We start from the raw sequence: 17,225 nt of genomic DNA, 5'->3' as shown, positions 1-17,225 counted from the left end.
GGTAAAGAACTATGCTACCCATAATCCTTAAGAGAGATCCACCAATCGGAGAAACGAGGCCAACAATGCATCCCAAACAAGTCCAGCAGCATCCGCCTACTTCCATGACGAGAAAAAAAAACTGTGAGCAAAAATAAAGATACCTTTTGAGTTTGATTGGCCGTCTCCCACTTCCTCCTTGAGAGAGTGAAAGAACCTTGTCACAGTGTGCCGAAACCCGGGAAGGAGGAAGGATACGGTGCCATGACGTCCTCGCCACTGGAAGAAGCACAACACCAGGCCCTCATGGAGATGAGGTTGGAGCAGGAGAAGCGCTTCGAGGTGCTCCTTCAGGCCCAAGTGGAGGACCGGCAGGTGTTGCGGAGCTTGCTGTCCCAGGAGGGGGCTTCAGCCGTAACCCCAGCAGCAGCAGGACCCCATGTGACGAAAGCAAAGATGACACAGCAGGACAACTTGGAGGCCTTCATGGAGCTCTTCAGGCAAACAGCCAGAGCCCTGCAGTGGCCATGCTGATGCACCACAGGCCGCCCCTGATCGAACAGGAGTGTACCGGATACCTGTGAGTATAAAGTGGGGTACATATCAAACCTTGGTGGATTCAGGTTGTAATCAAACCTCCATTCACCAAAGCTTGATTCAATCTGAGGCTTTGTATACAATCCGGCGGGTGAAGGTAAGGTGTGTGCATGGGGATATTCACGATTACCTGTTAGTGACATCATCATTCAAAGCCCTTAGAGGATTCCCTGCAGGGGATTTCCCTCTGGAGCAGATGCGAGACGAGACCCTTAGGTACGCCTTTGTTCAAGTGAAAGTGATTGATGGTCAGCGTCTCCAGCCAGACATTGCACTCGCATATCCATATTTTTCAATTATCAAGGATCGGTTGTATCGAGTGACACAGGACGCTCAGACAAAGGAAAATACAACCCAATTGTTAGTAACGAAGAGCCGTCGGGAAATGTTATTCCTGATGTCTCATTTTAATTTATGGCGGTCACATAGGGCAGAAGAAACACTGAACCATCTAATGGCCCATTTCTATTGGACGGGCATTCACAGGGATGTTCGCAGATGGTGTGTTGGCATGGACCTTGTCGGCCATTAGAACAGACGACACGTGGGCATCGTTTTGTTTTGTTTCTATTGGACTACGCAACGTGGTACCTGGAAGTAGTGCCTCTGCGCAACATAGGAGGGAGGAGGGAGGACCGGTGGTGAACTTAAAAGCCACCAATCGAGTCAACCCGGTAACTTGCGGAGACCACCTATCACCGTCACAAGTCACGGAGGTTTCCAAGTTGCAAGGAGAATTCTCCGACGTGTTCTCTCCTCTTCCCAGTCGTACGAATCTCAGAGAGCACCATATTGAAACGACCCCAGGGGTAGTGGTACGCAGTCATCCCTACCGATTACCCGAACACAATTAAAAAGTGGAAGCGTGTACAAAAAACATGAGAGTGAGTGAAAATAAAGATACTTTGGAGTTTTATTAGCCATCTCCCACTTCCTCCTTGAGAGAGTGAAAAAACCTTGTCACAAACAGTTACACCAGTTTCATACACTAACCTGCAAACTCATCAACATCACTTTGTTCATTCTTGAAGAAGTACAAAAACCTTCATAACTTGGACTGCCATCAGCTCATAATGTGTGTGTATGTGTGTGTCTTTCTGTGTGTGTTATCTGTCCCTTGTCCATGCAGTGACCGGCTTCAATACATTTGATATCACCCCCTTGTGGTCTCCCAATGCAATTACATCAGACTACATTGAATGGAATGCAACTGACAGTGAATTGAAAGCACATAAATTAGGCTTCTTATTTAAATGTCGGCTTATGTTAATATATCGATGCCTCCAAAATTTATCGATTAAATAATGCGCCGATCAATAATCGATATATTGATATTTAATGACATCCATAATAGTTACGTTTAAATAATTATAAATACAATCTATTTTATACATTTAATAATTCAGATAATTAAAATGCATTAGTGGCAGATGAGCATAACGTTGAACATAATATCATTGGCCTACAGTCCACAACAATCCATTTTGCAATTTAATTCATTAATCTGTTTGAGATAAATTTATTCTAAGAGCTTTTCTAAGGACTTGTCAATGTAAACACGTTGTAAACACAGCATTTTTATGTCACTGTGTCAAGTAAAACTTCGTTTGAAACTTAGAAAAACATGTTTCGAGATGCCTGCATTCGGAATTGTGCTCCCATCCAACTGTGTTTAAACACAGGAAGTGTCAAGCAAGCCTGAGTGAGGTTTGTTGTCTGTAAAGCTGCGCATTACATATGCAGCTGGAGTGTCGCTTACTGCCCCATGCTGAAAGAAGGTGGTACTTCAAGGTTTAATTGCTTAGATAGTAGAAATATTCCTTATTTGGGTCCGGGGACATGATTAATTTCATTCATTATTTTAAACACTATATTCTTTATATAATTAATCACACTGAATAAACGCATTATATCGACTGCCCTAATATGTATATACTGTATATATAGTACATGGTTAATTATTCTAATTATTCAGGTGATGAGTTTATTTCTAAAGAATTTATTATATTTTAGTATTTGATATAAAAAGAAAAAATCTGCCCTCATAAAGCTAAAAAAGACTCTTAAAAATAAATTTCACTGGGCAAATAATGCCCCTTAATAAAAAGTTTAATTTCTGTTAAGTGCTGGGTAATTAAACTAAGTAATGTAACTTTTGTACAAATGGTATATGGTATTAGGTAGCATCTGTTAGTTTGATTCACAATGTCTATCAGGTCACTTATGTTTCTCAGCACCCTGTTTAATAGCAGAGACATTTCATGATAATTCATAAGCTTACACTGGCATTAATTTTAACACATTTGAACCCTTTGTTTACATTTTGTAACTTAGAACATTTATTCCCTATGGTTAATTCTTCAACGTTTTATTCCCTCTTCTTTAATGATTCAGATATTTGAGTTTGCACCGAATATTTTCCTCAGCCCAGATATCTGAAAAAGCATACATTGGACATGTACTAATGTTTGGGTGTGGTGTCTGTACCCAACTTGCTCTGTCTAATTCTAGGTCCTGTTATGTAATTCTCGGGTATTAAATCCAGCAGTGTGGTAACTACTTGGAAAACATGCATTTGTGTAGAAAATGCATTTATATAGTAGGTGGAATTACAGTATATGTGGTGGCAGAAATGCCCACCAACGTGTTGACGGTAACTATTTTGATAGCAACAGGAAAAATGGTGCTAACAACAAACAAAACATGGGGTTAGAGGCCAACAATTCAGTAAGTAGTAACTAGTCATGTGGAAGACACTTTTATCCACAGCAACTTAATACAGGATCAGTTCCTGGGAGCAACCTGAAGTTACGTGTCTTACTCAAAATGCACAATAGTGATGGTTCATGGTTCAGTCCTTATGGGTCTCAAAGTAACAACCTTCTGATTATCAGAATCTGATTATTATTGGGGATTGGGGTGGGGTGGGGTGGAATAATAGGGTTCAAAACAGTATTACTATGAATGCAAACTTTAATACAGTGAAAAAGACACTCTATTAGCATAATATAAATATATATAAATAAATAAACATTTCCAACATTCTTTTGAATGTCCATGTACTAAAATAAAATATTTGATGCCATGAGTGTACCTTCATTAACTATTACTATAATTTTGAATGGCCATGGAAAATGAAGCAATGTGAAAACAATTTTACCTGGTCACAAAAAGTAGTCCGTTAATTTATCTGATGAACTTTCACCTTTTGCTGAACCTTTATTCTTCGCAGAGCTAATGTGTGCTTCTAAATCACTTGCACCTTTATTAGCAACTGACACATAAGTGCCAGCCTTACCTGTCATACAATCTGCTTCCCACGGATCTCGACCTGGATGAAAGCGTGGGAATATTTGGTGCAAATTTTCTGTAAATTTGCACTTTCGTTTGGGCATTGTTTCCACTCAGCTGGCATTTGCTGCTACTAAGCAACTGTTTGATGCCGAACACAACAGTGCTTCACGTGTTCGCGAAGAGATTGACAGGCAGGAATTTGGCCAATAGTTGCTGCAAGCCTCTTATAATCGACCAACTGGTGTGCGAGAAGGCGGGACTTACAAAGAGGGGTTAAAGCAATGCAAATATGCGCACACACACAATGAAGTATTAGACAAAATGCACATCATAATGCAACTAAAGCCGAATCCCGGACATTTTCGCAAATTTAGAAATTCCGGCCGGATGCTTTTTTAAGGTCAGAAAAAGAGGACATGTCCGGGAAAAAGAGGACGTATGATCACCCTACTGTTATATAATCATAAGAGGCCTGTGAAACTTGAAGGAAATTTGATGTAATGTGTGTTAAGTATAAACTGGTGTGATTTATGCCAGGGACATAAATGTGCATGCCAGCTGAAATATAATTGACAGAGGTCATATTTCTCATAATAATATTTGGTCAGACATTTTTATTTGCACATAATAGCAATACAGACTCTTTCAGTATTGTTTGTCCATATTATTTACTAACCAATGTAAACTCCAAAATTATCAATGTAATGTTTAAAGCTTTGATAGTGGAAATTGTTTTGTGGGCATTTCAATTTACTCTAAATTCAACTTAGATTTTTGATCCCAACAGTGATTGGATACTGTATAGACCAGTATGCATAAACTATATATATTTAAATATTATGTTATTTATTACATATTTATAATATTATGTTATATAATGTTATTTAATAATAATAGTAATAATAATACTGTATATACAGCTAGTTCAAAACCCGCTTAAAGGAATGTTCCAGGTTCAATACAAGTTAAGTATATGTTAAGTGGTGATCAAGGATAAGCTATATATTGAAGGTAGATTTTAACAAAAAGTTGAACTGTGTTCTCAGGATAAAGGTACTTTTCATTAATGTCAGATTTTCACATTTTAATTGGGGCAAGTTGTCATATGTGTTTTAAAGGAATAGTTCACCCAAATAACAGTGAATATTTTCAATAGCTTTTTTGTAGCAAGACTTTTCTTTTTTTTTTTCTCCCCAATTTGGAATGCCCAATTCCCAATGCGCTCTAAGTCCTCGTGGTGGTGTAGTGACTCGCCTCAATCCAGGAGGACAAATCTCAGTTGCCTCCATGTCTGAGACCGTTATTCCGTGCATCTTATCACCTGGCTTGTTGAGCGTGTTACTGCAGAGACATAGCGCGTGTGGAGGCTTCATGCTATTCTCCGCGGCATCCACGCACAACTCACAAAGCGCCCCACTGAGAGCGAGAACCACATTATAGCAACCACGAGGAGGTTACCCCATGTGACTCTACCCCTCCTAGCAACCGGACCAATTTGGCTGCTTAGGAGACCTGGCTGGAGTCATTCTCGAGCTTGCGAGCTTGCGACTCCAATGATGGTAGTCAGCATTTTTACTCACTGAGCTATCCAGTACCCCCTTGTAGCCAAGACTTTAAGTTATTTGCTTATACATACATTACCAAAAATAAGCCTAAAATGAAGGAAAGGGTGTTCCAGCCTCAGTCTCACATATACAGTATACAGTATATTCCAGTGAGCCAGGTTTACATTTTATTTCATATGAAAATATTTTGTAAGTAGTCATTTAACAGAAACTCTTGCCCAAAGTGACTTCGTCGGTGTACACTTTAAACCCTAAAGTTGTCATTACTGGAAAAAATCGAGTTGTCCTAATTAAATATTACTTGAAATGTCAAGTTTGGGGCCCATAATTCAAATATCTGTTCCTTGAACTTATTTCTCTTAAAAATCCATAGGCTTAAGATTTTAAGACAGTGATTTTAAGATTTTAAGTGTTAAGTGGTCAAAGGGACCAAGGAATCATAATTAAATAATTCAAGTGCAAGGCATGACGGTCCAAAAGTCACATTTAGGCAGCATAAAAGTTATCCACGCGACTCCAGTCGATCAATGAATGTCTTCTGAAGCAAATCGATAGGTTTATGTAAGAAACAAATCGATAATTAAAACATTTTTAACTTTAAATTGGTGCTTCCATCCAGGGCTCTGTTGCTGTTGTAAATAAGCAGCGCTTCCAAATTCTTACGTGAACTTGCCGATGCGCTTATGTCACGCTTCTCATCAGCTGCTGGCAGGAAGCACTTTTTAAAAGTAAAAAACATTTTAATTATCCATTTATTTTTTACACAAACGTATCGATTTGCTTCAGAAGACATTCATTGACCGACTGGAGTCAAGTGAATTACTTTTATGCTGCCTAAATATGACTTTTGGACCATCAAAGTGCTGGCACCCATGTACTTGCATTATGAGGACCTGACAGAGCTCTATCTTCTTCTAAAAATCTTCATTTGTGTTCTGCTGAAGAAAGACAGTCATACACATCTGGGATGTCATCAGGGTAAGTGAATAATTATAGAATTTTCATTTTTGGGTGAACTATTCTTTTAAGAATTCATAGAGGTTTTAGCTCTTTTGTAGTATTATTTATTATGTGTTGTTGCAAATAGTTGGTTTGTGAGATCACCATTAGGATTATCTGTGTCCACTATGGTCAAGTTGGACACTGTTAACACTATCTCAGTTCAGAAGTACAGGTGTCAATGCATTTCTGTGGAGAATTAAGTTTATTTGATGACTGACCTAGAATCAGTTATAATCTTCTTATTTAAGCTGTGTTATTGTATGAAATAAATTTTAGTCCATTCAATTAAAATTATTATGTAGAAACAACTTTATTTAAAAAGCAAATCTGAGTTTAGTCTACTTCCACTTACTTACCTAAACTTAATTTGTTAAGTTCATGCTATATGAGCACCAAGTTAAGTGAACTTAATTACTCAAGTTTTGGAGACACCATTACTCAATTCAATTGAAAGAACTAGTTTACTCAATCAATTGAGTAAAGTCAACTTATTAGGATTTCAGTGTGTTTGAACAAATTTTTCAAGTTGTCTTTATTTGCAAACTCTGATTGTCTGAAACACTTCATTAAAATTAATTGTCTCATTTGGATGTATTATGACCATTTTCAGGTCCTTTGTTCACCTATTCCATGTTCCATTACAGAAATCAATATACCACAGACAACATTTGAAATATTTTGAGCCATTTATTTATTCACTTCAATAATTAGCAGTTAGTTCTATATTTGGATAACCCCATTGTGCACCCCTCAAAAATCACTTAAAAACTGTGGAGTGTGTACAGTGTGTGGACTCTATTGACCAGGGGGTCCCATAGAGGAAAATTTACTGTGTATCAAGTGGTGAGACGGATGAATTTAAATGAAATTTGAGTAAAAGAGGGGAGAAAATATGAATGTCGTTCAGGAAAGAACCAGCACTTGGAATTCTGCAAGAGATCAGAGAGAAAATACATTAATGTGGGCTGCAGTTCATTCACAAATACACACAAAGAGACTCAATTCAACATCGTTCATTTAAATCATGATATGATGATTAAATTAATTAAAACTGTAGCTATGGACATATATACCTGTACCATTTTGCACAGTTTAGATATAGTTTGCAAAGATGTGGGGTGACAGCTACACTACCAGTCAAAAGAAGCAGAGCCCCTATTGTGTCTGTTAATTTGCTTATTTTTTCTTCTTCTGTCATTGAAGTCTATGGCAGTCCCTAGAACCATTTGGAGGAAAGTTGTGAAATTTGGCACACTTATTGGGGTGGGCCTCAAAAGTCTTCTGACCAACTTTGGAGTCTCCCAGTCCAATACTCTAGTGCCACCACCAGTTTAAAGCTTGACTTTTCTTTTGCCTATAACTTTTGAACTCTTTGGCATAGAAGAACAATTTTTATTCCTTCTGGTTTCACTCCTCATGTTGAGTTGAGTGAAACTGGTATTTTTGCTAAAATGTCTAGTTAACATTCTTTTTTATTACTATTTTCCATATTTTAGTATAATAGTCATGAAAACTATTGAATAACTCAGTCAAAACAAATCAATAAAATTTTATCATATATTTTATCTTCTTCAAAGTAGCCAAAGTAGTGCATCCTTAGATGCTTTTTAAGCAGTATTAAAAGAGTTCCCATGTATGCTGGACACTTGTTTGATGCTTTTCCTTCCCTTTCTGGCCCAACTCGTCCAAAAAAATAATTAAAATTTTATAATGAAATTTATATATAATAACAATGTCTATAAAACTAATTTCAAGCAATTAAGAATAAGCTTTTTAGATCAAAAGGTTTTTCAAAGAAACATATTCACAACTGACATGGAAACAATCACAAAACATGTCCAAGCCAACTGTACAGTGTTAATTATGAATGGTGGAAAAATTATAATTACCATCTGCTCCAATCTTGCCATCACTGTCATCATCAGCTGCCGCCAGGAAAGCCTTCGTCTCTTTATCGGTCAGTACACGAGCACCAGGTGAGAATCGCTGCAAGAAAAACCTGGGACAACACAATCAAATGTCTGTGTTACAATCCTCTTTTCTGGAAATATTGGTACCCAGAGACAAGATGTATACAGATAAAGACTTTATTAATAAAAAAGTCTGCAGCTGAATGAATAGAAACAGACTTATATTGTTGTAACTACAGTAGGTAATCCCTATCGGTTCCCAGGCTATTTTTTGAATGATTAATAATTAATGCCTTTAGAAAGCCCAATATAAAACTGAATTAATCATGCGATTCATATAGCCTAAACATCTGACAAAAGGGACCGCCTTATTTTGAAATCTATTGTTTTTGTATTGGTCCTGTTGATTTTGCACACACGCAGTTCACCCAAAAATGCTAAAAAACAAAATTAATGTTAGCCTTAGTCATCATTCATTTTCATTAAATATACAAAAGATGCTTATGAAGATATTTCTACTTCATCTTACCCTTAAATTAAGTTGATTCAGTGACGTTAAATAATATTTTTAGTTACATGTGTAAATTCAGTAAATTTCGATTCAGTTCACTCGACATTGCTGTAAGCACTATGGGGAACGATATCCCATCATGCCACACTACGTGACATTAGACTCCCAGAGTTATAACACTAAATAGAGATATTCATAAGGAGTCACAGGCCACAGGCCGATGACTTCCAAGTCATATTAAAGTGTAAATGAATAGTCCCACGTGGCAGACACCAAATGGAAATTAATGTAGTCTGGGATCTTTATGAGCCATATAGATATACACAGTATGGTTTATTAACCCTCTCACAACATGGTTGGAAAAGAGGTTTTATTTCTTATGGGAGTGCTAATGACTTTTAAAGGGGCAGTTCAACAGCATATAATTAGGTATCTGTGTTGATTATAGTCGGTAGCCCACCTGTGGTGAGGAGATGGACGCCACGTCCAGGTTTTAAAATCTCATGAACGTGTTTTGTGAGGACCATCATGCTGCCAAACATATGTCCTGTAAGGACACACCATTTGTCCACACCCATGAAGAGGCCATGCCTCGGGTTGAATGCGCTTTGACACCAATAGGGCAATTCATGCCTTGTGATTCATAAGGGAGGGTGACTGCATCAATGATCCAGTGAGAGAGCCTTTGGTAACACTTTATTTTAATGTGTCCTTGTTACACATATTACATGTATTAACTATAGTAATAACAAGCAATAATGCATAATTACAAGCAACTAACCCTAAACCAAACCCTTACCCTAACCATAAACCTATAGTAAGTACATATTAATGAAAGTAATAATCAGTAATTACTTGTGTAATTACACTGTAACAAGGACACATTAAAATAAAGTGTAACCCTAATGGGTTCTTAACATATGTATGCAATGCCCTCACCAGGCATAACATATTCATAGATTGCTCTTCATCTGAATTAAATGGTGGGGGAAAGAAAGCTTGCAAATGAACCATTTGAGCCCTAAAGGGCATTGATTAAATCTTAGGCACGTAGCCTTTTCTAGGTTTAATGGTGGCTTTTGACAGATCTGGACCAAACTCAAGGCATAAGCTGTCAGTCAACAGAGCCTGCATGTCACCCACCCATTTAAATGAAGCCAAAGCCAATAGGAGTGCAGTCTTTAAGGAAAGCACCCGTAGCTCAACAGATTCCAATGACTCGAACAGGGAGTTTGTGAGTGCCTTCAGATTTAAGTCCCAAGTTGGCACCATAGCAGGGCGAGGGGGGTTCAAACGCCTTGCTTCCCTAAGGAACTTTATGACTAGATTATGTTTGCCCATCGTTGAGCCAGCCTCCAGGGCATGGCATGCTGAGATTGTCACTACATAAACCTTGAGCACTGACGGGGTAAGACCAGCATCAGCTGCTCTTGAAGGAATGTCAAAATGTCAGCTATGGGGCAATTCACCAGGTCTTTACCACGTGAAGAGCACCAATTTGCAAACATTAGCCATTTAAGGGCATACTTGCGTTTTGCCGGCCATTTGTGAGCCAGCGCGTCCTAGCCCAGCGGGGCTTGGGACATGGAGTACCAAAGGGGACAGTGGGAATTCTCCACATAGGTGAATTGTTCGACTTCCGATTTGCAGAATATTTCCCAAATCCTCATCACTGTCTGAGGATGAAGTTTCCATTCCCCTGGTAAGGCTCCCTGGCATGACAACAGATCAGCTCTGGAATTCAGATGGACCGGAACATGTGTCACATGCAATGAGAGAAGATGACACCTGCTCCATTGGAGGAGGCATTGTGTCATGCTTATTAATTGTGTCGGTCGGAATCCACCCTGGCGATTTATGTGTGCCACTACTGTTGTGTTGTCCGAACAAATCAGAATGTGGTGATTCACAATGTCAGAATGAAAAGCTCTCATCACTAGAAATATAGCAAGTAGCTCTAGGCAGTTGATGTGCCACATCCGTTTCGCACCTGGCCAGGTGCCGAAAGTTGGGTATCCATCACACACTGAGCCCCAACCTGTGTTGGATATATCTGTAGTCACCACTTTTCTTCTGAAAATTTGACCCAGCATAACACCCTGTTGGTAGAAGGCCGGCACTGTCCATGGTGCTAGAGCAGCCAGACAGCGGCGAGTCACCACGATGCACATGCGCCCAAGGCTCCAGGTGCAATGTGGAACATGTCGCTTGAGCCAGTACTGGAGAAATCTCATGTGTAACAGACATAACGGCATGACGGCGGATGCTGCCGCCTTAAAACCCAGCATTCTCTGAAATGACTTCAGTGGCAATGTTTTCCCCAGTTTGAACTGAGGCAGACATTGAAGAATGGTCTGTACACACTCGTTCTTGAGGTGCGCGCACATGCTCATGGAGTCGAGACAAACTCCTGAAAAGGAGATTTGCTGGTTAAGGAAAAGTGTGCTTTTCGCACAGTTGACATTCAGACAGAGATTTTTCAGATGGAAAAGCAGCAAGTCTCAGTGTTCACTCAGTTGTGCCTCTGATTGGGCTAGTAATAACCAATCATCGAGGTAATTCAAAACACACATATCGTTCATTTTCAGTGGGGCTAGTGCCACATCGATACATTTCGTGAATGTGCGGAGAGCCAGAGACAGACTGAAAGGAAGGACTTTAAATTGATATGCAGTTCCCTCGAATGCAAATCTAAAATACCGCCTGTGACACAGTGCAATTGGTACATGTAAGTACGCGTTCTTTCAGATCTATTGATTGCAAACCAGTCCTGAGGACGGATGTGCGATAAGATCTGTTTCTGAGTTAACATTTTAAATGGGAGCATCGCGAGCACACGATTCAAGCATCTCAGATCTAGAATGGGCCGAAGCCTGCTGTCTTTCTTCAGAATGAGAAAATAACAGCTGTAAACCCTGCGGTGTGTCGCAGTCTGGGACAGTCTCTATTGCGTTTTTTGCAAGGAGACTGTGAATCTCTGCATGCAACACCGGCACATCCTGTGGTCAGGCCACAGATTGCAAAATGCTGATGAAGCGAGGTGGCCGGTATACAAACTGAATCGTATAACCATGCTCGATCGTTTTTAACACCCAGTCTGACATGCCCCTAAGGGCTCGCCATGCTTTCACGCAGTGGGACATCAGGCTTATTGATTTGCTCGCTATAGAAGATAGAGTGCCGCTTACCGTAGGGAAGCGGTTGAGCATAATGTGTGGGGTGTATGATACATGAAGAGGAAATGGCCCTTTTTTTGAGAATGTGTGAGTGTCTCGCATTGTACAATGGGTGCTTTTTTCACTTTTGTGAGAACAATCTTTGTTTGAGTAATACACACAGAAGCAACATTTTGAACAATATCCCTTTCTTGATGAACAGTATAGGGGAAGAGAGGAGAAACACTGTGTGCCTCGAATTGAACCTTTGGCTCTGGGCCATGAATAACGGCAAGCTTTCACGCTGAGACGGCGGGTGCTTACGCTTGGGCCACGGTTTGCATGGCTTCACAGATGGCTCAGTAGTAGCTTTCGGCTGCACTGGGGTAGCGAGAGATAGATTCTTTGCCAGGCGCTGACCGGAATAAGATCGTGAGCGTGCAGGGAAAGGGGAAGTGCTACTTCTCTTTGACAAATAGTGTTTCATCGCTTGAGACTGCTTTTCGCCATGATGAAGCACTCTGAAAAGCCTTCCACGGTGTTGACAAAGAGACCATCAGGCGGCACCGGGGTGTGGAGGAGGGCAGCTTTCTCAGCATCACGTATCTCCATGAGAGTTAGCCAAATATGCCGGTCCAGAACCACCAGGCTGTTCATCGTTTTGCCGATGACCTGAGCGGTAGCTTTCGTGGCTCGCAGTGCCAAATCTGTAACGCAGAGCTTTTTGAACAGCTCTGGATTGGGGCCATACTCATCGATTTGTTTAAGGAGCTTAGCTTGAAAAACCTGGAGCACCTGTATAAGCTCTTCCAGCCAGTGCGGACGTCATTCGACACGGCTTGGAGGGGTGGGCAGGGCGGGATTTCCATCCTATGGCAGTATTATGGCAGAGGTGAGCTGCGACTGCCTGTTCCACTGGGGGAGCTATGAGTAGCCTTTTAGCTTTCACTTTAGTGAGGACGGCAGCACCTCTGACCTGAATGCACGAAGAGTAAGGCACACGGCAGGTCTTTGTGAGCTCCACGTGGACCTCAGGGTAGAATGGTGCGCTCCTCCAGATTGCGGTCTGTTGACGATGGCCGGTTTGCAAAACCATTAATCCAGGTGAGACTCTTCTGGCTCTTCTGAAGGGGACCATTCAAGACCGAGCTCTTCAGCGCTCTCATGAGGACGTGAAGAATCTCCTTCTCTATAGCGCGTGCACGTTCATCACCCTCGCTGGGGGAAGGGGTGGCAACATCCTCCGTGGACCACTCGCCTGAAGCTGCGAGTGACACAGCATCATCCCCATCGTCAGAGCCACCAAACGTAAGGAGGCCGTGCGCTCCAATAGAGGGCCAAAGCTCATCACACGCATATTGCACAGATGAGGACATTAGATCGGAAGTTCAGGGGGCTCGCAGGGCTTATGCCAGCATGAGATCTTCCTCTAATTCTTCCTGTTCAACCTCACTGCCCCGCTGTGCCTCCTCATAAGAAGAGGAGGGTGGGAGGGCACGAGAGGCTGGATCTACCCTCAGAACGAGGTCAATCCTAGAGCGCAATGTCCAGAGATTCATGCCCTTGCAGTGAGGGCAGTCTGTCTCCATGAGGCAGTGAACACAGCTCTCATGCTCATCAGGCAGCGGGATGTGCTGTTCACATAGGGAACACGACATCTTTAAAAAGACCTGTATCATGCAAGCGGCTCTTTAGTTAATATATATATATATATATATATATATATATATATATATATATATATATATATATATATATATATATATAAAGGTACAGTAACTCCAGCTGGAGCGCTGTGGGAAGCAGGTAGGAGTTTCACTGAAGCACCGCGTTGATCAACGACAAGCGTCTGAAGTAAAGAACCCATTTACCGAGAGCGTCTTCGACAGTGATGTGGAGAACTCTTCACCGGAACACACAGGGGTGCAGGTGCTGAGCACAGGCGACGAGTCGTCCTGTTCGCGTCTTGCTGAGAAGTTCCGTCCTCTGTAAGTGTATATCGACCGGGAAGCAGAAAGGGTTCTTAGATGAAAACGAAGTTTGCAGTCTTGAAGGAAGGAAATTCTGAAGAAATGGTGACTGAACGGCCGCTTATATAGACCGACTGCGTGCCTACAGGGCGGGGCTCAGACACCATTGCCAATCAGAGGATTGGTGCGATTGTGAAAGGGTTTCAACAAGGTTGTGTAGAAGGGCACACCCCATAGTGCTTACTGCAATGTTGAGTGAACTGAATTGAAAGGGAACCAGTTACTTTCGATTTTTAGTTACAGTTTTTTTTTCCAGTGTTAGACTAACATTATGTCTAACATCTCCTTTTGTGTTCCGTAAAAGAAATAAAGTCATATGGGTTTGGAATAACATGGAGGTGAGTAAATAATGACAGAAATGTCATTTTTGGGTGAACTATGCCTTTAAGACTTCCTGTTGTGCATTATCAGAAAAGGTTAGGCTGTCTGTTTTGAAACAATCCCGTATTCTGTGTTGTTTGAAAATGCATGAAAACTCTTGTAAAATCTCCTACTTTAGTTCATCCTCCTCAATGAATCCACTGGCATCGTTGTCCAGGATATTAAAGACATTCTTCACATCTTGAGGGCTTTTCTTTGACAGACCACACAGCTGAAAGAACTTTTTGGGACTGAAGGATTCTGGTGCTGTTAGGGTGAGTGAAAGTTAGCCATCCGTTAAAATGTAACGCATTTGCTCTAATGTCTAATGGTTGCTAATGTGTTGATCAGGCACAAACATGCTGATACGGGAAGACACTGTCACCTACCTTGACAGTCCTTGAGAGCACTCTCGATGGCATCAGCGGAAAGGATAGATGAGAGTGACATGGTCCTGAAGAAGAACAGTTTTAAATAATGAACTAATTTTCACAAGCAGCTGTACCATCTCTTCAGACCAGGCCACCAGTGCACAGTTCATTTGCATACACAAATCAAACGTGGCTAGGTTCAAATAAATCTAGCCTAGATTAAAAATTTCTAAAAATACACATGCATTTAGTTTTAATGCCATTTCTATTCTAAAATTGCACATGCATGCAGCTTCAATGCACTTTTCATTATATAAAAAAGCCTTGCTTACTGTATGTGTGCTGTTATAATGTTATTCTTATAAAAACATTTAAATGCAAATTTCTTTATAAAATTACACATGCATTTAGTTTTAATGCAATTTCTATTTTACAAATACACACTCATACAGTACTGTTTCAATGCAGTTTAAATTTTAAAATCTAACATGCCTGTTGTTTTAATGCAGTTTTCATTAAAAACTTGCATATGCATGCAGTTTTAATGACATTTTCATAATAAAAATGTGTGTGTGTTTTTAAGGCATTTTAAAAAAATAATTTATTGGTAATTTATATAGAAAATAAAATAAAATAAAAAACTTGCATTTAGTTCCATATGCAAATAGTTTCAATGCAGTTTCTTTAAAAAAAAAAAAAAAAAGAAAGAAAAAAAAAACTTTCACATGCATTTACTTTTAATGTAATTTCCATTTTTAAAATGCAGTTTCAATACAACTTTAATTTCAAAATCTGACACATGCATGCAGTTTCAATGCAATTTTCCGAATAGTTATCCGGCAACTTGCCATCTAACACACACACACAAAAAGAGGAAAAAGTTATTTTGCATTCATATCTGATTTTGTCAGGCTCTTACCTCAGTGAAGTTTTCTTCGGCAGGTGAGTCAACAGAAGTAAGGCTGAGTGGTGAATGCCTGTCTGTCCAGGTGTGATTTATATAGGTCTGAACGCAGTGACAATGGCTAATTCTTGAGTTACCTGTTTGTGGATCAAATTACTTAATTAACCTGAACTATTTATATCTGTTTGACTTGTGTTTTTGTGTGTGTGTGTGTGTGTTCTTTAGGTCCAGCCCTCAAACATCTGCGACGCCCTTGTAAAAGGCAAATTAAGTAATAAATGCTATGCTGTTTACCTTGTCATTGTCCCTCCCATCCGATATCAAAATACATACATCGCACACACAAAAAAAAACCTCACACTCATTCACCTCTCTCATGCACATGCAGTAGTCCTTTCAGATTATCCAGTCTGTCTCGATCCCTCCCTTTTTTCCACACTACTTTACATGAGGTCATTCTAAAGTCCTCATTATAATATTACATAATTCAGTTTGCATTAGTATTGGGAGGTGAATACCTTTTTTAGGTATGTTTAAAAAACACCATTTCACCTTCACTTCACTCAATTTATGGCTTTTCAGATTTCTATTACTTTTAAAATCCCTTAATCTGCCCAGGATTTTTTATATTCGACATGTCTTCAATGACGTAAATTGTTCCATATTGTCTCTCTTTTCACTCTAGGAACAGATGGGACCCACATAATCCGCTGCTCACCACAATCAAAACTAATAGGTATAGTTATGGACACACATTCCCAGACTTCTTTTGATTTTATACTGAGCTAATGATGAGCATGTTCACTTAGCTATCTGAATGTGGACTTATTAAAACTATTGTTCTATTGTTTTTATATAAAGCTAATTATAATGACTATATAAACTAGACCTAACCCAAACTCCACCCCAAAAAGAAAACATTAAACATTTTATGAATAAAAAAATATATATTTATTTATGAATCCTTTGTCCAGTTTAAGACAATTGTAGTTGTCCTCAGAGGGCAGGGCAACTGTTGTTATAGAGAATGTCCTGATAGTTTATCCTTCACATTTCACCCTCCATAGGCAGCAAACAGTGGGCTATCATTTTTTCCTCTAAGGCTGCTGATTCAGGGATACAAGGTCACTAGTGCCCAACAGCAGCGATTTAGCACTCTGTAATCAATGTTTAAAATGCACCTGCTAGACACATTTATTATGTAAGAGGGTGCAATATATCAGAACTTTATGGTTTCAAGTGCAGGGGGAAAAAAACAGACACCGCTTAACTTTATGTTACCAAACCCTGTGTTACAATGAATTCAAGGTCTTGTTTCCAACAGTGATGAAGTTCCAGGTGACACCTCCTTCATACTGTATGTGTATATAACAGCTTTAGTGGAAAATTACACTATACACACACTTTTAACAAAAGCATTAAATGTGATATAAGATTTTTACTTAACTTTTCTAGCTGTTTTCTCTCCTGTGGTAATCTTTTTAAAAGTAAGAAAAGAATGTAATGTAAGTAAAATAATATGAATGTTGATGTAATTGCATGAATTT

General features: G+C 39.7%; 1 protein-coding gene across 1 annotated transcript; it reads right to left on the bottom strand.

Moving 5' to 3' along the window:
• Positions 1 to 7,111: 7,111 nt before the first annotated feature.
• Positions 7,112 to 15,991, bottom strand: LOC127451190 (parvalbumin, thymic CPV3-like). Its single transcript, XM_051715685.1, has 6 exons — positions 15,973 to 15,991; positions 15,694 to 15,815; positions 14,793 to 14,857; positions 14,538 to 14,670; positions 8,327 to 8,436; positions 7,112 to 7,366 (listed from the first exon to the last, which is right to left on the bottom strand). Exons 3-6 carry the CDS (start codon positions 14,851 to 14,853, stop codon positions 7,341 to 7,343), a joined length of 330 nt encoding a protein of 109 aa, XP_051571645.1. The 5' UTR covers positions 14,854 to 14,857; positions 15,694 to 15,815; positions 15,973 to 15,991; the 3' UTR covers positions 7,112 to 7,340.
• Between the last annotated feature and the right edge of the window lie 1,234 nt (positions 15,992 to 17,225).

Source organism: Myxocyprinus asiaticus, chromosome 14 (genome assembly GCF_019703515.2).
Source record: "Myxocyprinus asiaticus isolate MX2 ecotype Aquarium Trade chromosome 14, UBuf_Myxa_2, whole genome shotgun sequence".
Classification (NCBI taxonomy): Eukaryota; Metazoa; Chordata; class Actinopteri; order Cypriniformes; family Catostomidae; genus Myxocyprinus; species Myxocyprinus asiaticus.
Note: the sequence above shows the minus strand (reverse complement) of the source record. Positions and strands in the feature narration are given on the sequence as shown.

Coding starts and splice junctions, on each gene's coding strand:
- LOC127451190 (XM_051715685.1), bottom strand. CDS start 14,853: ATGTCACTCTCATCTATCCTTTCCGCTGATGCCATCGAGAGTGCTCTC. Junction 14,671..14,792: donor TGCTCTCAAGGACTGTCAAG/GTAGGTGACAGT, acceptor TCACCCTAACAG/CACCAGAATCCTTCAGTCCC. Junction 8,437..14,537: donor ATTGAGGAGGATGAACTAAA/GTAGGAGATTTT, acceptor GTGTTGTCCCAG/GTTTTTCTTGCAGCGATTCT.